This window comes from Loxodonta africana, chromosome 3, assembly GCF_030014295.1.
Source record: "Loxodonta africana isolate mLoxAfr1 chromosome 3, mLoxAfr1.hap2, whole genome shotgun sequence".
In the NCBI taxonomy this organism is placed as follows: Eukaryota; Metazoa; Chordata; class Mammalia; order Proboscidea; family Elephantidae; genus Loxodonta; species Loxodonta africana.
In genome coordinates, this window is record NC_087344.1 from 61288682 (window position 1) to 61310613 (window position 21932).

Genomic DNA, 21932 nt, shown 5'->3' on the forward strand with positions numbered 1-21932 from the left:
GAGATGCTCTCCAGGGGAGGGAAGCCCAAACCCCTGGTTGTGTCTAGGTGTGGCTGGTTAGAAGGTAGCTTTGGATTGACTGTAATTATTCACATGTGTACATACCTGTTCAGTGTACCAAGCCCTTTACCACATGTTATCTCATCCAACGAGCCCCACAATAAGCCTGTTAAGGACAAATTAACTTTGTGATGCAGTGAGTCAAGTCTAGGTTCTGTTACTCACTGCCTGTGTGGCCTTGGGGCAATTACTTCACCTCTCTGAACCACACTAACTTTGTCTGCAAAATGGGAGGGAATAGTCCCCCACCTAGGCAGTTTTGCTGTGGGGCTTAAAAGAAATTATGGATCTAAAAAGCTTAATGGTGCCTGGCACGTGGTCAGCAAATGTGACAGCCTCTCTTTCAAATTCTCCACTTCACAGAAGAAGAAAATGAGGCTGGGTGAGCTATCAAATTATAGTTTTCTAAATGTTAAAAGAATTGTCACACAAATACACAGCGGGCACCTGTCAAAGATGTGTTTCACGCATACATGGGGGAACCATCAGGACCAACTACAAAGCTTATTCAGAGGATTCACTGATGATAACCAGTCAAACCCAGAGAATGCTGGGATGAAACTGTCAGTTAGATTCAAAACCGGTGACTGCCCTACGGAGCGTGACCTATTACCTTTGGGGTTATCTTCTCTGCTGGTCAGAAGTCATTTATATCATTATGGGACAAAAATCATTTGTAATTTATCTGTTTCCTACAAATTAACATTTTACTTCTCAGACTTATCCAATGCCTGGGCCCTAATCCAGAGTGCATAAAAAGTCAAAGTTGTCATCCCTTAGGGCGTCACATGACCCTGGGTGGCTTGTTAGACAATGCCCCAGTGGGACAATGGAGGTCACATGGTCTCCTCATTTTCTCACTTCCAAGTTTTGGATACTTTTCCTTAACGAAGTTCAGTGTTGATTGGATGGGAGGGGGAAGGGTTGACCTTCAAACCTGTGTCAGGATTACTTCTGAGTAAGAATTTCAGAGCATTTTTGCTCTGAAAATCCCAGAAGATGACCTGGTCCTGCTACCACTTTAAGCTGATGGTAAAAAAAAAAAAAAAAAAGAAGACCCAAAAAAGGGTGTAACTGGTCCAAGGTCACACGGACATACTTGGAGGAGGAGCAGGGGCTGGAATTTGCTTTCCCTGACTCCCATTTTGGAGTCTCCTGGGCTGGGCCCCTGGCCTTGCCCCAGGTAGGGTCCAGGTATGAGTTATCCACTATGGGCAGGATATGGGCTCTGCATCCTGGTGGGAGCCACGGCAGGCAGACTTACTTGAGCTGGAGCTGAATTGATGCTCCAGGGCCCTGTGAGGTTCCTGGAGATTTGGGGTTAGCTGTGCTTGAGAAGGAAACCCTGGTGGCATAGTGGCTAAGTGCTATGGCTGCTAACCAAAGGGTAAAAAAGGGTAGGCAGTTCAAATCCACCAGGCGCTCTTTGGAAACTCTATGGGGCAGTTCTACTCTGTCCTATAGGGTTGCTATGAGTCGGAATCCACTCGACAGCAAAGGGTTTGGTTTTGGCTTTTGGTGCTCGAGAATTAAGAGCTCGGCTGCTAACCAAAAAGATCGGCAGTTCGAATCCACCAGCTGCTCCTTGGAAGCCCTATGGGACAGTACCACTCTGTCCTGTAGGGTTGCTATGAGTCAGAATCAACTCAATGGCAACAGGCTTGGGGTTTGGGTGCTCAAGAAAGTGAGAGCTGAGACTCCAGGGCTCTGGCAGCCTCTAGCCCCACACTCGTTAATTCTGCTGTGAGACACCTAGACAGCCTAGAGCTGGAGGAACAAACAGCAGCAGACAAGAGGCAGCAGATGGGTTTCCACAATGATCGCCTCTTGGAGCTCCCAGTGTATCTTTTCTTCTGGGCAGGGATGGAGGTGCAGCAGAAATAACATGGGTGCAGATGGAGGAAACCCAAGTCCTGTCCTGATTGGTCCCAGATGGACAGCTTGATGCCCTGGGCAAGTTATCTCATCTCCTCTTGGGTCAGGGACAGAAGGATACCATTTGTTAAGTGTTTGCTCTGTGCTGGGCAGGGCATACCGAATGCTGTGCATTCATTACCTCATTGAATCCTCCTCCCAGCAAGCCTTTGAGGGAGGAGCTATGACTATGCTCATTTTGCAGATGAGGAAATGCAAGCACAGAGGGATGAAGTAACTTGCCCAAGAACACACAGCTTCTAAAGAGCACTAGGGCTGTGCTCTTCACCACCAGCCCCCTTTCTTCCTGAAGACTAGATCCTTTCCTTTTGGCCATTTAGGGGCCCAGCCCTGGGAAGGAAGGGAGGGAGGCAGAGAGGAAATACTTCAAACACAGTATTGTCATTCCCATTTTCGGCCTGGGTACCTTGGCCAATCTGACACCTGACACCTCAGGCTGGGAGCAATCCCGTGTTCAGGCAGCCCCCAGGTAGCCCCCAGGCACCCACGACACCACCACGGCAGTGACACAAACACTGCAGTGCTCAGAGGCTCTAGGATGCCATCCAGAGTACCTTGTCCTCAAATTCACCCCAAGGCCTGCTTTGACCCTGCCCTGCAAGAAACAAGGCCTCTGCCTCCTCTGGGAAGCCTCCCGATGCTGAACCAGTACCCAGGTCATTGCCTCCTCCTCCCTGCCATCCACTACCTCCGGACCTGCCCCAAAGTGTCTGCTTCTGTCACATCGCTTGTAGACCAGGTATAGGACAGAGACTCCTGGTGGCTTTGACGAGCTCTAAAGAGCCCAATGGAGGCCTCAGAACCCTTGGTAGAGCCCAGAGATCTATTTTTAGGATAAGCCCTGCTAGCCCTGCCTGCCAGGATTCCCTGCTTTCTCTTTCTCCATCCAAGCCTCAAGGGTAACTTTGTGAATCACAATCCAGACAAGCCCAGGCCTCAGCAGGGATGGAGGTAGGAGTGAGCTTGTGCCCTGGGATAGGGATAGGGGAGCTGGAGCAGGATCAGGCACCACCGTAAGCCCTTCACCAGCCATCCTTGTCTTCCTAGACCTCCTAACTTTTTCCATTCATCCATCCGTCAGTCTGTCCGTCCGTCCGTCCATCCATCCATCTGTCCATCCATCTATCCATCCACTCATTCAAAAAGCCTTTACTGGACATTTATCATGCAGCCCTGGTGGCACAGTGGTTAAGAGCTTGGCTGCTAAACAAAAGGTCAGCAGTTCGAATCCACCAGCTGTTCCTTGGAAACCTGTGGGGCAGTTCTACTCTGTCCCATAAGGTCGCTATGAGTTGGAATCGACTCCAGGCAATAGGTTTTTTTTTTTTTTTTTTTTGGTGCTGGGGATGAGAAAGATGAGTGAACATGATTCCTAACCTCAGAACTGAATTCCCGGTCTTCTTCCCCACATTGCTCCTCTTTCAGTCTTGCTCATCTCAGCCGATAGCAACTCCATCCTACCTGTGCTCAAGCCAAACCTCACATCCAATCAGTCAGCACATCTGTCGCTTTGCCCTGGCTCAAAACATATCCAGATCCTGACCACTTCTCGCCTCTTCTGCCCTCTGCCACCCTGGTCCAAGCCACCGTCATGGCTCGTGTGCATTATGGCCATGGTCCGACAGGGCTCCCTGCTTCTGTCCCTGTCCCTGTGATCAACCTTTTCCCTACAGTCTGAGTGGTTTTATGAAAATAAGGTCGGGTCATACCTCTATGTCAGTGCTCTCCAGAATGAAAGCCAAACCCTTTGTAACAGTCTACAAGGCCCTACAATTCTCTGGCCTCCTCTCCTGCTTCTCCTCCTGCCCTCACTGTGCCTCTTGCATGGCAGGCCTGTTCCCCCTCAGAATCTGTGCCCTGGCTGTTCCCCCTGCCCAGAATGATCTTCTCCTAGAAATACACTCCGCTCACTCCCTCGACCCTTCAGGATTTTGCTCAAATGTCAGCTTTTCAGTGTTCTTGTGTGTCATCGAGTGGATTCTGACTCAAGTGACCCTATAGGACAGGGTAGAACGGCTCCATAGGGTTTCCTAGGCCATAATCTTTACAGGAGCAGATCATCAGGTCTTTTCTCCGGCAGAGCCAACTGCTGACCTTTAGGCTAGCAGCGGAGTGCTTAACCATTGCACTACTAGGGCTCCTTAGTAAGAGGTAGAGGCAGAGCTCAATTCCAGATCTGTGGACTCCACGGGGCCTCCCTCATCAGGCTAGAGCTCTTGGTAGTCAGGGTCTGTGTCTCCCTCATCACCCATTCCTTGACTCCTCTCACAGAGCCCAGGCCCAGGACCAGGGGAGCCCCTCAATGGAGCATGAATTAATGGAGAGTCAAATTCAACCTCGGGAAGAACCCCTCACCAGGACTAGAACAAGCACTAAGCCTTTCCCTGCAGAGCTCCAGGCAAGGGCAGACCTGTGTGTCTGAATGAAGGGGGCCAGGAGTGGGCCCTAAGAGGCCAGAGCTAGATGGAAAGAATGACTGAAGCAAGAGGGGACCAACCATGGGGAGAGTTGGGGGCGCCTTTCCCAACGTCCCCAGCCCCTTAATTCCTTCTCACTCATCTCATCTGTTGACTTTCCCTCCTGTTAATTTATAGACTCCCCATACTCACATACCCAGTAGGGGTAGCCAGTGGGAAACTCTAAGGTTTAGGGTCAGATGCTCAGAGTTGAAATCCCCACCCTACCACTTTTTACCTGGGTCACCTTAGGAAGATTCCATTCCCTCTGTGACTGTCACTTTGTTCATCTGTAAAAAATGTCTGTGATAAATCTCTGCCTTAGAGAACTACTGTGAGAGCTCGAAGAGATGAGGCTGTGGCAGCTCCTGACAAACTGTAAGGTGTGGTTATTATTATGAAAAATCGAAGAAACTGGTTTGGAAAGGGTTAAGTGGAGACTTTGCCTTCCAGCCAGAAGCGAATCAGGGCTGGCAGGGGAGGAGCCAGGCTGCCGCTGGGAAAGGAATCCAGACCAGCCAGATGCAGCCTGGAGAGGGAGCAGAGGGAGACACTGGCAGGGACTTGGGGCTTGGGGCAGGGGCTGGGGCAGGAGACCTGGCCTCTGCACCGTGATAGCTCCAAGTCAGAGGGTACAGGGCCAGCTGCCAGTGCTCAAGGGAGAAGAGGCAGCACTACGGGAGTGGGGACAGTGGCAGGGAGGAAGATGACCAGGACCCAGAGCCCTCCCAGCCCCCCAGGCAGGGGGCACCAGCCGCACCAAGGCCCTGACCCCAGCTGGCCCTGATGGCCTACATGGGGTGCAGGGTCTAATTTTAGCTCCAACCGCAGGGACCACAGTCCAGGAGTGCCTGCCAGCAGGCACAGGGGCAGCCAGGGCTGCCTAGGCAGGAGTGCCCTGAGGAGACCAGCCCTGCTTCCTTCCAGCCCTGCACCCTGGCCAAACTGCCCCCTGGGGAGTCCTCACGGGTCCCCCATGGCCTGGCAGACAGCCCTCCTCTCAGACAAGGGCAGAGTCAGGGGGTGCAGCTGGAGGGACAGAAGGCCACAGCCTTGCAGCCTGGACAGGGGTTGCATCAGCCTGAGCAGTGCCCTGGAGCAGGGGGGCTGTGGGAAGGGCAGAGGCTAGCTTGGCTGTCCAAAGGCCAAGGAAGCAGAGTGCTGACCACAGGAAGGCAAGGTCAGGAAGCTGGGTCTTACCTGGCCTCTTATGCCTGGCCTCAGTCTTCCTATCTGTACAATGAGGGCGCTGGACTAGAAGACTGATCCTAGCACCGGCCACCCACCCTCAGGCCCCTGCTCTTTCTGCTTCCTAGCCAAGGCCTCCTAGCTTCCCCCAAACCAGGCTGTGGGTGGCCACATGCAGTCCTGGAGAAGAAAGTCCCTTTGGCTGGCACTGTCAGCCTCCTGGCTCCTCCTCGTCCTCCTGGGGGTCTCCCCACTTCTCCGCCTGGCTGTGCCCCCGAGACCTCTGCCAGGAGCCCCTCAAGGCTGGCCCCGCTGGCTAGATACGGAGCTCCTACAGAGCTTTTTCCAGCCTGGGGAGCTTCCAGAAGAATCCCCTCGACCTTCCCGAGCCCCCAGCAGCAACGGCTGCAGCTGGGAAGCCTGCTTTGACACTTCCCAGTGCAGGGGTGGTAGCCTCAAGGTGTTCGTGTACCCTGCGGCAGAACCAACCTCTGAGATTCATCGCCGGATCCTGGCTTCCATCGAGGGCTCCCGCTACCACACATCCAACCCTGGTGAGGCCTGCCTCCTCCTTTTCCTCAGCCTAGACGCCCCTGCTGCAGAGGCCAGCCCAGTGCCTCCACAATGGAATGGGGGCAAGAACCATCTGGTCTTCAGTCTCCACCCAGCCCCCTGCCCCAAGACCTTCCAGCTGGGACAGGCCATGGTGGCTGAGGCCAGCCCCACAGTAGACACCTTCCGGCGTGGCTTCGACGTGGCTCTCCCACTTCTCCCTGAAGCCCACCCATTTCGAGGTGGGGCTCCTGGCAAGCTGCAGCAGCATAGCCCCCACCCTGGGGAGACCCTGCTAGCCCTGGCAGAGGAGAGAGGTGGGTGGCGCACAGCAGGCACCGACTCCTCCACATGCCTCTGGGATGGGCGCTATGAGCAGGACCCTGGACCTACGCAGTAAGTGGACTTTTCCCCTTTGGGGCTGTGGCGGGAGGAGGTGTGACAGTATGGAGCCCAGAGGCCAGGGTAGAGGGCAGGATTGAGATAAGAGAACCAACTAGTTCTGGCAAACTCAGGCCTCAGCTGCAGCAGGAGGGAGTCAGGTTAGACAACAGAGAACACTTCTACCAAGCTGATGATATGATGCAAGGAATGTCAACCACAGGTTTGGGAGTTCTTCCTTGGGGTTCTTTAAAAATGTAAAACATGACTCATCCCTACTTTCTCCATTTCCCTCATTCCAATCTCTCCTTCCCTGATATATTATTTAACATACATTTGGATAGTGTCTGCACTTTTATAAATACTAACTTTTTCTAAAATAATGATGATAATAAAATAATGTGAATTGCTATTATTTGTTTGTATACCAAACACTGAAGCTCAGAGAGGTTAAATAACTTGTCTGAGGCCACACAGCTAGAAAGAGCACAGCCAGTGTTTGAGTCCAGAATTGTCTGTTACCAAAGCCCTCAGAATTAGAATTCTGAGTTTTGAGAGAAAGTCTATGATCAGCCAGTCAAATGACTAAGAGGGGCCATGGAGATAAGTAATTGGTCACAGATGGAAGCTGCCCAATGTCTAATTTGGAATATTAACCTCTCAAGGAAGTAGTATTTGGTTATAGCAAGTATGACTTAGGTCAGACCTAAAGAAGAACTTCCTGCCAGGGAAGGTGCCTGAACACTATATAAGGAGCATGGGAGCCTGTACTCCTTGCCATTGAGTCGATTTTGACTCATAGTGGCCCTTTAGGACAGAGTAGAACTGCCCTATAGGGTTTCTAAGGCTTTAAGTCTTCATGGAAGCAGACTGTCACATCCTCCTCCAGTGGAGCAGCTGGTGGGTTCCAACTGCCCCCTTTTGGCTAGCAGCGGGGTGCTTAACCACTGTGCAACCAGGACACAGAACTGTAGGACGTGGAAAACTTGTTCAGAAACTTCTGTCCACTGCAGCTAGTTGGTGACACACCTCAGGTAACAAAGCAGCTAAGCCCTGAGCACTCTCTGCACCCCCTAGGAAGCCAGTAGTTTCCAAAGGCTGACTGGGCAGGCAAGAATTCAAATCAAGTCCTTCTGAGGTTGCCCAGGGCCCCCGCGGCAAAGGCTTCCCTCTCTATCTCCTGGGGCTGGCCCAAGTTGGAACCTGTCACTCGTATCCTACCCCAGCTCTCTCCCTCAGGTACTCCCCATCTCCCTGTTCTCTGCTAGAACAACAGAGGCTATTCTGAGCTTCACTTCCCTCCCAGGAATTCTGCACATGACCAAGCTCCTTTTATGCCTCTGCTTGGGGCTCCTGGGAGATCTCCCCAGGCACTGCCAGCTCAGAGCTCAGACAGAAGCTCACCTTTGGTGGCAAGTTTCTCCGTTTACCAGCCTCCCCCCTTCCCCACACTTTTCTGGCTATGTTGTTGTTGTCTTGTGACATCGAGTCGATTTTGACTCATAGTGACCCTATGTAACAGAGTAGAATAGCCCCATGGGGTTTTCTCGGCTGTAATCTTTACGGGAGCAGGTCTCCAGGTCTTTCTTCCGTGGAGCTACTGGATGAGTTTGGGCCACCAGCCTTTCAGTTAGCAGCTGAACACTTAAACGCTTAGCCGTTCTTGCTTACAGAAAGACCTTTTGGCTGACTTTAGTTACAGGTAAATGCAGTGAGTTATTGGTGAATCTGAAAGCTATTTTAGTCTGGATTTCTCTGAGAAGCTGAAAGTTAGGGACGCTGCCTGCATATACACACAAACACATCAACACACACGTACACACACATATCTGCGTGACCCCATTGAGAACCAAGACCAGACTTCAAGGTAAGACCCCAGATCTAACTCTGTATCCCCAGGTGGCTGGACATGTAAACCAAATGTTTGCGGATTGATCTAAAATTGCCCAGAAAACCGGCCAGGTTTTCTAATCAGCCTGGGCCACCCTCTGAGTAGCACGTTTGATAAGTCTGTGTCCGTGGGGTGAAGCCGGGCGGCTCTAGGGGTCCTCTAGAGGAACTTCAAAGAGTTCTATCTTCGGCCTCAGCCCCCCTTTGGGTGACAGGACTTATAATCTCTAGGGTAGCTTGAGCTTCAGTTTCCCTAAAGTGTCAGGCAGCTACCTGGACCAGACCGAGAGAGAAAAGAGAGTACAGGGGCAGAGTGAGAGAGAGAGGTCTACAGCCTCAGGGCCAGTCCCCAGAAGGTGGCCTGAATAAACAAGAGCTGGCTGAGAAAGAGGCAATTCACAGTCCCCTCCGCAGGCACAATTCACTCCGCTAGCACTGGTGGGAAAGTGGGAGGGGAGAGGAGGAAGCTAACATCCCCCGGGCCACACGGTTTGCCAGGCACTTTATACAAGTCATTGCCAATTCTTTCAAGCACCCTTCAAAAATGGTATTACCTCCATTCCAAGGAACAGGAAACTAAGGTTCAAAGAGGGCCTTTGGTGACAAGGTTCTCAATCCAGCATGGCCCTGCTCACTTCTGATCAGACACTTGGAAGCAGTGGAGCTGGGATCCAACCCTGCACTTCTGGCTCCAAAGCCCATGTTTTTCCACCTTGGTTGAATAGCCTCCTGTTGCTTTGGAATAAGTTCCCACCCATTTAAATTGTTACTTATTCATTTTTATGAAGGGGTAATTCATTGACCTGGTACAAAATTCACAGTGTACAAAAAGGGACACAGTAAAAAGTCTTCCTCCCAGCCTGTCTCCTGGCCACCCAGTTCTCCTTCTGGAGGTCAACACACAGTTTCTTGTACTTGTTTCCTGAGATGTGACTGTACAGGCAGTATGCATATATGTTCTCCCCCACTTTTTTTTTTTTTTTTAACATAAATTCAGTGTATATTTTACAGTCTCCCTGCCTGTATCGTTAGGCACAGGAGGCACAGAGCCTAGGGCACACGATACTTTTAGGGGCCACACAAATGTGTTCATTTCTTCCCAGATCAGGAAAAAAAAAAAAAAAAAGGACTTCTAGCCAGAAGAAAATGTTTTAATATGTGATATTATTTGTCTTTATACCGACTAAAACCAAACCTGTTGCTGTCAAGTCAATTCCGGCTCGTGGTGACCCTGTAGGACAGAGTAGAACTGCCCCATAAGGTTTCCAATGCTGTAAATCTCTATGGAAGCAGACTCACATCTTTCTCCCTCAGAGCGGGTGATAGGTTCAAACCTCTGATCTTTCAGTTAGCAGCCAAGTGCTTTAACCACTGTGCCACCAGGGCTTCTTGTCTTTATACCAACATAGTTATAAAATATAGTTTTTTTTTTAATAATTTTTATTGTGCTTTAAGTGAAAGTTTACAAATCAAGTCAGTCTCTCACATATAAACTTATATACACCTTATTACATACTCCCGTTTACTCTCCCCCAATGAGTCAGCCCGCTCCCTCCTTCCAGTCTCTCCTTTTGTGACCGTTTTGCCAGTTTCTAACCCTCTCTACCCTCCCATCTCCCCTCCAGACAGGAGATGCCAACACTGTCTCAGGTGTCCACCTGATACAAGTAACTCACTCCTCATCAGCATCTCTCTCCAGCCCATTGTCCAGTCCCTTCCATGTCTGATGAGTTGTCTTCGGGAATGGTTCCTGTCCTGGGCCAACAGAAGGTTTGGGGACCGTGATTGCTGGGATTCTTCTAGTCTCAGTCAGACCATTAAGTCTGGTCTTTTCATGAGAATTTGGGGTCTGCATCCCACTGCTCTCCTGCTCCCTCAGGGGATCTCTGTTGTGCTCCCTGTCAGGGCAGTCATTGGTTGTGGCCGGGCACCATCTAGTTCTTCTGGTCTCAGGATGATGTAAGTCTCTAGTTCATGTGGCCCTTTCTGTCTCGAGCTCATAATTATCTTGTGACCTTGGTGTTCTTCATTCTTTGATCCAGGTGGGTTGAGACCAATTGATGCATCTTAGATGGCTGCCTGTTAGCATAAAATATAGTTTTAAAAAATATTTTTAATGGAGGGAAGGGCCCACAGAAGTCACAATAGTGCCTTGCCCAGGGCCAGACCCCACTAGAGCCCTGGAGCCATGGGCTGTGACCTGGCTTCCTCCTTAGCACTGACAGCCCAATTCTGGGGCAGATACCTTGCAAGACCACAGATTCCTAAGACTTCATCAGTGGTCACCACCCACCCCAGCACCAGGTAATCTGCTTGTTTACTTCCACTGACAGGGAACTCACCACCTCCCGAGGCCACCCTCTGGCTCCATTCCCAGACAGCTTTGCTACTAGAATTTGTGCTGAAAATGTCCTCTTGAACATTTCTATCCATTGGCCCTGTGTCCATCCTCTCATGCCACATGGAGCATTCATTCACTTAACACTGATTGAGAAGCCAGTCTCTGTCAGGCACTCTGCTAGGCTCTGGGGGGTACTGGGATGAGAGAGGCACAGCCTCTGCTCTCAAGCAGCTCAGTCTTATTGGAGAAACAAACAAATCAATGGTTATGACATACATTGTTAAGTAGACTGAGGCCACATGAGCTGTCTACCTGGCTTCCCCGTGTAAGAGCTTCAGTTTCCTCCACTGTAAAACGGGGTAACAGTACATACCTCCCATCTCTTACAGCTGCTGTGAGAATGAAGTGAGTCAATGGATGTAAAGCACTTAGAACAGTGCCTAAAGCAAAGTCCATGATCAATAAACATTACCTTGGGTCACTACTATCACAGGAGCGAGAGGGCGATAGAAACACAGCAGAGGGAGCAATCAAGGAGGGCTTACCAGAGGAGGTGATGTTTGAGCTTAGACATTAAGACTAATAAGACTAAGAAGGCAGGGAAGGGCATTACAGGTGGAGAGAAAAGGCACAGAGGAGAGGGCAATAGATGTTAATGAGGGCTAAGGGGTGCAGTTTATTCAGCAGAGTCTTTGTGTCTTTGAACTCCCTGAAGCCTTAGCCTTAAGGGTCTTCCCTCCCTTAGAGCCCTGATGGCACAGTAGTTGAGCACTTGTCTGATAACCAAAAGGTCGAAGTTCAAACCCACTAGTCGCTCCATGAGAGAAAGATGTGGCAATCTGCTTCCATAAAGATTACAGCCTTGGAAACCCTATGGGGCAGTTCTACTCTGTCTTGTAGGGTCACTATGAGTCGGAATAAACTCGATGGTGCTGGCTGGGTGGTGCTGTGGCTCTTAATGAAATAGAAGGTGTCCTAGCGTTAACTTGTGGGTTCTTCTAGGGGGAGCCTAGTGGACACCTGAGCTTTAGGCAGAAGCTCTGGGGTGGTTCACATAACCCAGGGTTGGGAGTTGGCATACCTCAGTTCTGGTCCCATTTCTGTCCCAACCCTTTCTGTGACCCTGAGCCCTTGGCCCTCTTGGGGACTCCCCCCGCCCCCATCAAATGGGAATTGGCCCAGAGGCTGGCTAAGCCCTCCCAGGTCTACTTCTTGAAGTTTCAGGCTCAGAGCCAGGTGGCCTATAGCTGAGGAGAGCCCTAGGACCCTCTGGGCCCTACGCATCAGCCCTGCTCTGAGGGCCTGTGAACCCAGGGTTCCTGGGACCTCCACTCCCACTGGGTCATGGGCACTGGTTCTCTGAGTGGGGCAATCCCAGGAAAGGGCTCTGAGGAGGCTGTGACACCTGCCCCTCCCCTGACAGGCATACACAGCCTGAGTGTGGCCCTGGGGCTGAGGGGAGGGGGTAGGAGGAACAGAGGAGGCCTGTCCTGGTTGAGGGGGCCTGTGGACAGCAGCTTCCTGTGTGGTTCCAGGCTGGGGGCCCAGCCCACCTCCTGACAGAGAAACCTTTCATGGGCCTGTGGGAGGGCTGAGGGTGGACGCCCCTCAGGTGAGGGACGCCTGGAGACTGTGTGACAGAGTAGTGGCAAGGCACTGTGGGCAATTCCAAGTCAAACAAGGCCTTGGAAATGTTAGGCCCCCTCTCTGCATTTTGCAGATGAGGGAACTGAGGCCCAGAGAAGGGAAGGGAGACATCTACGGCCACCAAGGCTGGAGCCAGAGCTAGAACCCAGGACTCCTGCCTCCTATTCCACCCACGGATGAAGGGTGGGTGTGAGGCTCCCGTTTGTGTTAGTGCATGAGTGTGAGGCTGTGAGTGTTACCATCTGGAACATATTGGTGGGCTTGATACTGTGAACTTGGGAGTGATGATACAGGGTGCTGTAGGGCCAGTGAGGGAGCCAGCCCCCAAGTGGGGTGGAGGGCTGCTGTCTCAGGCCTCATGTGTGCAGGACCCCCTCATGTGCCTCCTTAGGACCCACCCCAGGGGAACGCTGCCCAACGCCACCTTCTGCCTCATCCCAGGCCGCCGCTCTGATGCCTTACGTTTCCTCCAAGCCCTGCAGGTACAACCCCGACTTGGACATCCCCCACCCTGTCCCCCCACACTCCTGAGCTGGCTGGCTACCCTGGGCCCAGGCCAATGGGCAGGGGCTGTGAGCTGCCCACTCCCTTACTTTGGGACTCAGCTGTGCTGTGGTCACATTCACCGCACCCTCTGCAGAACACAACTCCGCCCCCCTCCCCCAAAAAAACACTACTTTCCCCTCCTCTTTGCCTCTTGCCCTCCACAGCAGCAGCTGCTGGCTTGGAGGTGGAAGGGGCTGAGTGTGTGCAGGGTGGGACTGGGTGCCCTAGTTAACCCCTCTCCCACAGGCTGGCTGCATCCCTGTGCTTCTCAGTCCCCGCTGGGAGCTGCCCTTCTCCGAGGTCATCGATTGGACCAAGGCGGCCATTATAGCTGACAAGAGGCTCCCACTACAGGTAGCTCAGGGCCCTGCCCATAGGGTGGGGACTGGACCCACGACATGCGAGGGACTCTGGGATTCCAGCTCCCAGGATGGCCTCAGTCCTGGTTCCTATGCCCCATCTGTGTATGTTGATGAATTTGCCCCCATATGGGGCTCCCATAGAATCAAGTGGAAGCAGAGACTCCTGAGGGTTCATGGCAGTGAGCACTGGCTGGAAGTCAGGCGTCCAGGGTTCTAGACTTCTCCGACTCAGAGCAGTTTTCAGTCTTGGTTTTCCCATCTGTATAATGGAATAAGTTAGACCTCATGGTCCCTGTGGGCCCAGCTTCACTGGCCTATGACTGTTCAGATACCCAGTGTAAGGAAAGCCTACAGAAAATCCAAAATCAGAGACTGCTTCCAGGGGGCTGGGTTGGGAAAGCAAAATAACACAGCGATTTTTCCATCTGATGAAACAAATTTTGCCTGGCTTTGAAAAACATACACGTGAAACTGCCTCGAATCCCCTAAGAACTGAGACTATGTGGGAGGTTAATAACAGTAGTTATCATTTGTTGAGCCTCTACCATGTGCCAGGCACTGTGCTAAACTAGATAATTCATATTATCTAATTTTACCCTCACCATCACCCTATGAGGGAGGTACTACTATCCTCGTTTTACAGATGAGGAAACTGAGGCTTAAAGAGGGTAAGTGCTTTGCCTATAGTCGCACAGCTACTAAGTAGCATTTAATGACCCCTGAGTGACCCCTGAACTCTTGATCACTATGTTACCTGAGCTTAGCCAAGGGTGGCCACTGCAACCCACTTCAAGAGCCCTGGAGAAAGGGCTTCTGATTCCCAGGTCTTGGCCCCAGGCCCCCCACCTCAGAATCAGTCGGGGCCTGACAAGCTCTTTTCCTCCTTCTCTTCTCCCTCTGTGCCCCAGGTCCTAGCTGCCCTTCAGGAGATGCCCCCTGCACGGGTCCTTGCCCTGCGCCAGCAGACCCAGTTTCTATGGGATGCCTACTTTTCCTCAGTGGAGAAAATCGTCCACACCACTCTGGAGGTGAGGGGGGCCCCTCATAGCCCATGACTCCTGCCTCATCCCCATCCCATCTCCACACCCTCTGCCTAGACACATCTCCCCTGACCCAGTGCTTGAAGTTCCTCCTTGAAGATGCCTCTGGGGAAAATCAGAGGCTTCACTGTGAGACTGTGGACTAGTTCCTTCTCCAACCTTGGCCTCAGTTTCCCCATCTGTAGAGGAGACAGCTGTGGTAAATAGATTTCAACTTGTGCTAGCTCCAGCTGATCAGCAGTGGCTGCCTGGGGCTCTGTGTTGGGAAGGATTCTGAGCCTGGTAAGAATGTCATGACCTGTTGGTGACATCTGCCCCAAGTGAAGAAGAGAAGGGAGGCAGCAAGTTTGCCACCACCTGCCACCTTTGGAACACCATCACTGAGTGCCCCCTATTCAGCTTCTGCATCTGAACTCTGTCCCCAGGGACCAGGTGATGCTGCTGCTACCCTCACCACAGCCTGAAGGGGGCAGTGTGGGACTACACCAGTCCTCACTTCCTAAGACTCCACCTATAGGATCTGAGGCCAGGGCCACACTGGCCACCCCTCTACACAGCCCCTCTCTCATTTCAGACTATTCAGGACCGGGTGTTTGGAGCCTCTGCCCACCCCTCACTGATGTGGAACAGCCCTCCAGGAGCACTCCTGGCCCTGCCTACTTTTTCCAGAAGTCCCCGGGACTTCCCTTTCTACCACCTGCAGCAGGGTAAGCCCTGGAGATGGGACATCTTGAATCCCTATCAGCTGTCCCCATATCTGCCCCAGCCTCAACCACAGAGCCCTGCCAAGACACTTCCTGAGCCCCCCAACATCTCTCCTGACCCTCCAGGTCTTCCACTTAGGTCACTTTCCATGGGGTTTTGCCTGCTCCTACCCTGACGGCCTGTGTCTCATTCCCCCAGGCTCCCATCCTGTGGGCAGATTCAGCGCCCTGATCTGGGTGGGGGCCCCAGGCCAGCTCCCCCTGAAGCTCATCCAGGCGGTGGCAGGCTCCCAGCACTGTGCCCAGGTCTGCCCCCTTGCCAGCTCGGGTCCTGGGATCCAGGGTGGGAGCGAGGGTCAGGGAAAGGCCCCTAACATCTAGAACCCAAGAATGACCACACATTTTGGGGGGGAGGGGAGATTTCCAAGGGCCCTTTCTTTCTCCTTAAGTCCCAAGTCTTTGTTCCTCTCCCCCAAGTGGAGCTGATGAGGCCACCTGAAAAGTAGGCTCTGGGGAAGTAAATATTCGTTCATTCATTCACTCACTCACTTGGCAGTCATTTTCTGAGTGCCAGGCCCTGGGTTCAATGCTGAGGACTCAGAGAAGCAGCAGGAAAGGATTCTTCCCCCAGAGTTCAGATTCACTGAGCCTTTCCGGGCACACAGACTGTCAAATCTCACTTCCAGAGAAGGCAGCTAGACCCAGAAGAACACTGGCAGAGGAGGGAAACTGGCAGAGAGGGAAGCCATCAGCTCAGCCAGGGTGCAGAAGGAGAGGCTTCACAGACATGTGGACTGGAAACTATAAAGTGGGAGGAAGAGAATGAAAAGCTTTGAGGGAAGATGGGGACAGGCCCCAGGCTGGAGGCTACCATACCAAGTTGTAACACCACAGGTGGCCACCTTCATGTCACCAGAATTCCTACCTGCCAGAAGCCCAGAGACAAGGACAGAATGGCAACAAAAGGACCCTGGATTCCCCCTCAATGTGCATATATGCAGCTGTTGTACTTCTTCCACCTGAGAAAGCTGACTCCTGGAACCCCCCATCTCCTCCAGCTCCTGGCTTCAGGACCACCCCTTTTTCCTCCTAGATCTTGGTTCTCTGGAGCAGTGAGAGGCCACCCCCACCTAAGGAGAAGTGGCCCAAGACGGCTGTCCCCTTGACGGTCACTGAGGGGCACAGGAAGGTGAGGGATGGGGAGGGGTGTGGGGGGTGGGCTCAGCCACTGCATGCTGGGAACCATGGAGGGTACACACGGGGTGCTTTGCTTGGGTCTGAGCCAAGGCTGGACTTCAAGCTTGGTCTGAAGAAACCAGGCAGTAGGTTTTAGCTGCTGGCCCAATTTCTTCCCTCTCTGGTCTCTTGGCATTATGTTCTCAGGTAACTGGGGGTTTGTGTGATGAGAAAAGGTAGGGGGAGGGGTTGATGTCTCAGATAAGGAGAGGGGAGAAACCTGGGATTTGAGAAAATATGGACGGATGGCAAATTTGGCCAGGGTCAGGGAGGGGATGGCTTCTGAGAACCAGGAAGGATGTGAGCCACCTCCTTGCTGGATGGTTCTGGGCAAGTCACCTCATCTCTCTGGAACTGTTTCTTTCAAATGAGGGACATTTGGCGAGCCTTCTGAAAAGCAGGCACTGGAGAAGTAAATTTTCATTTCACTTATTCGTTTACTCACTCACTCACTTGACAGTCATTTCTTTGAGTATCTAATGAGACAATAGAGATATCCTGAGATGTCAAAACTGGAAGGGCCCCTAGAGACCAACTGCCCCTTCTCACCAAAGGGGAAATCGAAGCCCAGAGAGTTGAGTCGTCCAGGTCCCAGATTTGCTGTTGTTCACTGCTCTTCCCTCCACACCACTCCTTAGGGGACTGCTGGTCAGTGGATATTCAGATATTCAGATATTGGCTGTGGGAGGTCAGGGAGAGGTCCCACAGCTGAGTGGTCCTCTCTGTCCTCCCTCTGCAGGTCAGTGATCGCTTCTTCCCACACGGCACCATCAGCACTGATGCCATCCTCAGCCTCGATGCCCACACCAGTCTTTCCACAAGTGAGGTGAGGGCTGGGCCCAAAAGGGGCCCAGTGTGGGTGGGGACAGAGCCAGAGGGCCCTGGTGGCCTCACAGATTCCTAGAGCCGAGCGAACAAGAGATCAAGATGTCCAGCCTCCTGCTTTCAAAACCGCCCCAGCAAGTCAATCGGCCTCCTCACTAGAAATCTAATAGAGGCTTTCACAGACTCCTTCGGGAACATTGTTTTGGAGGCTCCCAGCTGGGAAAGCTCCCCTAAGCACCCCCGCCTCCCCCCCCCACACACACATACACTGAAGCATTCATGCTACACTTCTAGCGAGTTCCAGAGTCATGGCTGCTGTCTCCTCTCCCCTGAGTCCTGCCCCAGCCCCTCAGCCAGGCCGGCCTTCCCTCCATATCTCTGAACGTTCCTGGTTGGTTGGGAATCCTTCCTCACACCTCATTTCAATCCCTCCCCAGGTAGACTTTGCCTTTGCGGTGTGGCAGAGCTTCCCAGAGCGGATGGTGGGCTTTCTGACGTGGAGCCACTTCTGGGATGAGGCCCAGGGTTGCTGGGGCTACACTGCTGAGAGGGCCAACGAATTCTCCATGGTTCTCACCACGGCCACCTTCTACCATAGGTACAGCACAGGCCCTGGTACAAGGAGCAAAGGGCCAGAGACCCCACCCTGAACTGGGAGCAGGGTGGCATGGGAGCAAATAGCGCTCAGTTTAGAGCCCAAAGATTCAGGTTCTAGGCCTGGATCTGCCACATCTCGGTTGTGTGATCCTAGGCAAGCTTCCTCACCCCTCTCGAGCCTCAGTTTCCTCACCTGTAAAATGCAGTATATTCACCTCACGTGATTGGTGTGATAATCCAGTGGGGAAATCATGTAAGTTCCTGTTACCTAGATATTAACAAATGGTAGCTAAAGTTATTATTTTAAGTAGAGTTGTGCAGAGGGTGCAGGCAGTGTGTGGGTCAGAGTCTGGTGGTGGTGGTAGGTGGGGTACAAGAGAATGGTCCTGATGCTTTATAAATGTGTGTGTGTGATGAGCTGGGGATTATCCCAGGCCTTCCAAAAGCTGCCTAAAGCTCCCTGGTCTTAGAACAGGGACTGAATTCTGGAGGGTCTCTTGTGCTCTTTAAGGGGTTCTTTATACAGGTTTAAAACAACTGTGTGTAACCTGGAACCTCTTATAGATTTACCCAGGAGCTTTGCAGGGAATTCTTGATACAGTGAAGCATAGCCCCTAATGTGTGCATAGTGGCCCCAGATTGTTCTGTATGGGGTTGTGTGAAGTGAGGCTCACCTGGACCAGCGTCCGCCTGATTAATCCACAGCACCCCTGAAGCTGGACTTCCAGCTGCTGTGTCTGATGGCTTTGGAGCCACCTGATGCCTCCCACAATCTGGCTCCGTCTGAGATCAGAACTCAAAGCCCAGTTGTGGGGGCCTTGAGGAACCCATGAGGGAGGGGACAGGGAGTACACCATTGGCTGCCAACAAGCCCCAGAGTGGAGACAAACCCAGCACAGTGGAGAGCTGGTCACACTGCGGATGGGAACTCTGAGGCAGCCAGGCAAGAGGGATGGGGATCGAGGGCAAACGGAGTGTGGAGCAGAGCTGAGGTCAGGAAGGAAGAGAATGGGGTTTGGGGGTGAACTCAGCTGCTGCAGCCTCACTGTCCTCCTCCCCTACCCAGATATTACCACACTCTGTTCACCCACTACCTGCCCAAAGCTCTAAGGAGCCTGGCAGAGGAGGCACCCACCTGTGTGGACGTCCTGATGAACTTCCTGGTAGCATCAGTAACCAAGCTGCCCCCCATCACGATGCCCTATGGGAAGCAGCACCAGGAGGCCAGACCTCCACTGGTGAGGAGGGCAGAGGGGAACTGGCCTGCGCTGGCAGGGCACTGGCTGGGGGAGGGAGGAGGAGAGAAGGGAGAAAGGATTCCCTGTCGGCATAAATCCTTCTTGCTGGGGGAGGGGGTGCAGAAGAACAGAAAAACCTTCCATCGCATTTCTCCATCCTCTCTTAGGCATCTGGGGGCTCAGGGCCAGAGCCGCAGCCCCCCGACCCGGACTGCATCAATTTAATGGCGGCAGGGTTTGGCCACATGCCCCTGGTGTCCTCTCGCCTTCGCCTGGACCCGGTGCTCTTCAAGGACCCGGTATCCGTGCTGCGCAAGAAGTACCGCAGCCTGGAAAAGCCCTAGGAAGGACAAGTGGAGACCCGAGCCCTGTTCCTAGGGGCTCTGCACCTGCCTTAGGGGCTCAGCCCCTCTGCCTTGGGACATCTGAGAATCAATGAGGCAGCTAGTTGGCTAAGCGTCAGATCCCTGTTGGCCAATCCCAGCCATAGCCCTCCCATCTGTGAGGGGCAGGGCCTCTACCCTCCCCAAAAGCCTCTGCAGGCAGTGCCCCGGTGCCCTGCGCTTGCCCTGGGACGCTAGGCCTTTGCATATGTCGATCCCTTTGCCTAAAATGCCTTTCTCTGCTTCTCCACCAAGCTAACATCTACTTGCCTCACCCCCTCCAGGAACTTGCCTGACCCCCATTCCCGCCCCCGGATGGGGTTAGTCTCCTTCTTGGTGCTCCCACAGCCCAGTGTTTCCCTGCAGTCCCGGCTCTGTTCTTGTTGCCTTGCAATGTTTACACCGTCATGGCCCAGGATTGACCTGTGAGAGCCGAGAGGACTGGGTCGTGCCCTCTTCTTCTTGACCATGCAGGTGCACGATAAATATTTGAGGAACACATAGATGGAACACTTAACTGGGCGCCTGCTGCGCGCCTGGCCCTGTGCCGGCGGTGGCCAGAGCGTGGACAAGGTGCAGCGTGAGAGACAAAACTCCGCCCCCCGCCTCCAGGGTTCTTGGAGGAAAACATCTACTCACAGATGCCTGGGTTGCCAGCGCAATCCTCACGCCCCAGGAAGGAGCAAAAGGTGACGGGAGGCCAGTTTCGGGGCTTCTATCGGTCCGGGTGTGGGGAGAGAAAGGGAGTGGGAACGTAGGTGGTCGGCCCCAGCCGGGCCTGGGACCCTCTGTTCTGGCTCGGCGGCCCGCCCTGCATTACCAGCGTGGACCACTAGAGGACAGCCACGCCGCGCTCCTTTCCCCGAAAGCGGATGTTTTTTCGCACCCACCCAGTCAGAGGGCGGCGGCGGGGACGTGGAGGGGTTCTTGGCGAGTGCAGCCCGAAGTCTGAAAACTCGGGTGAGGAATCTGAAAGAACAGCCCCGCCCCTTTTGCCCCGACACTTGGGACTCAGTAAGAAGGGGCCGTTTCTAGGTGGGCTGAGTGGGCGCAGGGGCTTTCTAGAATGCCCTGGCGGTAAGGGTGGAGTGAGGGAGGGGATGCTGGGTTCTCCCGCGTTCACCCACCTGGAACTGGAATTATCACTTCGGAAATAAAGCGCGTGTCCTTGCTTCTCACGCTCAAGCTATAAATACCCTTGCAGCAGCTGCACGGGGTGAGGGGATGGGGGGGACTCTGGGCTCGCCTGGGTGGGGGGCGGGGCAGCGACGCCAGAAAGGTGGGGGTGGTGGGTCCAGCCAAGGTCCAGGGTGTCAGGTGTTTTCCTGCTTTGATGGCCTGGCTGCTTTGGAAACTCCCGTGACAGGCTTGCTAGCTGGAACATGCCGTCCCCCAAGGCCTATCCAAGGCCTCCCACCTCCATCCTCCAGCTTGACCTCTGGCCTCTGGATGACTCAGGTCCTCGCTGGAGTCAGTCACAGCTGGGGATGCAGAGACGTCTCTCCCTTGGGAGGCATGGAACTGGGAGATGCTTGGGAAGGAGGGAGGACTGGGAACTAAAGAGGAGGGCAGCTGGCCCAGAGTCAAGAACAGTTGAGGGTAAGGAGGAAGCACACACCTGCAGCCCAGACAGCCTTCCCAGGATGGCCTAGCCAGGGAAAGAGGCACCTTTCCCCTCCTCAATCATGGCTTCGACAACCAGGCCACTGAACAGCCAGGGCATGGCCTTGCCCATGGGGAGGGCACACACCGGGGGCCCACACTGTACCAACAGGCAGCCCAGAGCAGGTCCCCAGCCCTGCTGGAGAGAGAAAGCCTAGAGGAATGAAGCAGAAATCCAGTCCTACCTCACTCTTGCTGTGTGACTTCAGGCAAGCAAGGTTATCTCTTTAAGCTTCATTTTCTCAACTGTAAAAATGGGGGGGGGGGGGTAACGACTTGGCACACAGGCTCAACTTGAATCAGATTGGCTTATGACTAAAACCTCTATGGTTATTATGGAAACCCTGGTGGCGTAGTGGTTAAGAGCCATGGCTGCTAACCAAAAGGTTGGCAGTGCTAATCCACCAGGCGCTCCTTGAAAACCCTACAGGGCAGTTCTACTCTGTCCTATAGGGCTGTTATGAGTCAGAATCAACTCAACAGCAGTGGGTTTGGTTTCGGTTTTCCTAGTTATTATAGAGTGTCAGCAAAAAAGAGAAAGACCCTCAATGAAATGGATTGACAGTGGCTGCAACAATGGGCTCAAGCGTAACAATTGTGAGGATGGCACAGGACCGGGCAGTGTTTCATTCTGTTGTATGTAGGGTCACTGTGAGTTGGAACTGACTCGAGGGCGCCTAACAACAGCAACATGGTTATTTTAGGAGCCCTGGTGGCACAGTGGTTAAGTGCTATGGCTATTAACCAAAAGGTCAGGAGTTTGAATCCACCAGCTGCTCCTTGGAAACCCTGTGGGGCAGTTCTTCTCTGTCCTATAGGGTCGCTATGAGTCAGAATTGACTCGACAGCAATGGGTTTGGTTTTTTGTTTTAGTGGCACAGTGGTTCCT

General features: G+C 53.1%; 1 protein-coding gene across 1 annotated transcript; it reads left to right on the plus strand.

Moving 5' to 3' along the window:
* Positions 1 to 4811: 4811 nt before the first annotated feature.
* On the plus strand, positions 4812 to 20559 carry EXTL1 (exostosin like glycosyltransferase 1). The gene is made up of 11 exons (XM_003415405.4): positions 4812 to 6587; positions 12842 to 12932; positions 13243 to 13350; positions 14267 to 14386; positions 14973 to 15105; positions 15302 to 15408; positions 16196 to 16291; positions 17078 to 17164; positions 17601 to 17761; positions 18827 to 18998; positions 19166 to 20559. The coding sequence occupies exons 1-11, from the start codon at positions 5812 to 5814 to the stop codon at positions 19340 to 19342; spliced, it is 2028 nt and encodes a 675-aa protein (XP_003415453.1). The 5' UTR covers positions 4812 to 5811; the 3' UTR covers positions 19343 to 20559.
* The last annotated feature ends 1373 nt before the right edge of the window (positions 20560 to 21932 follow it).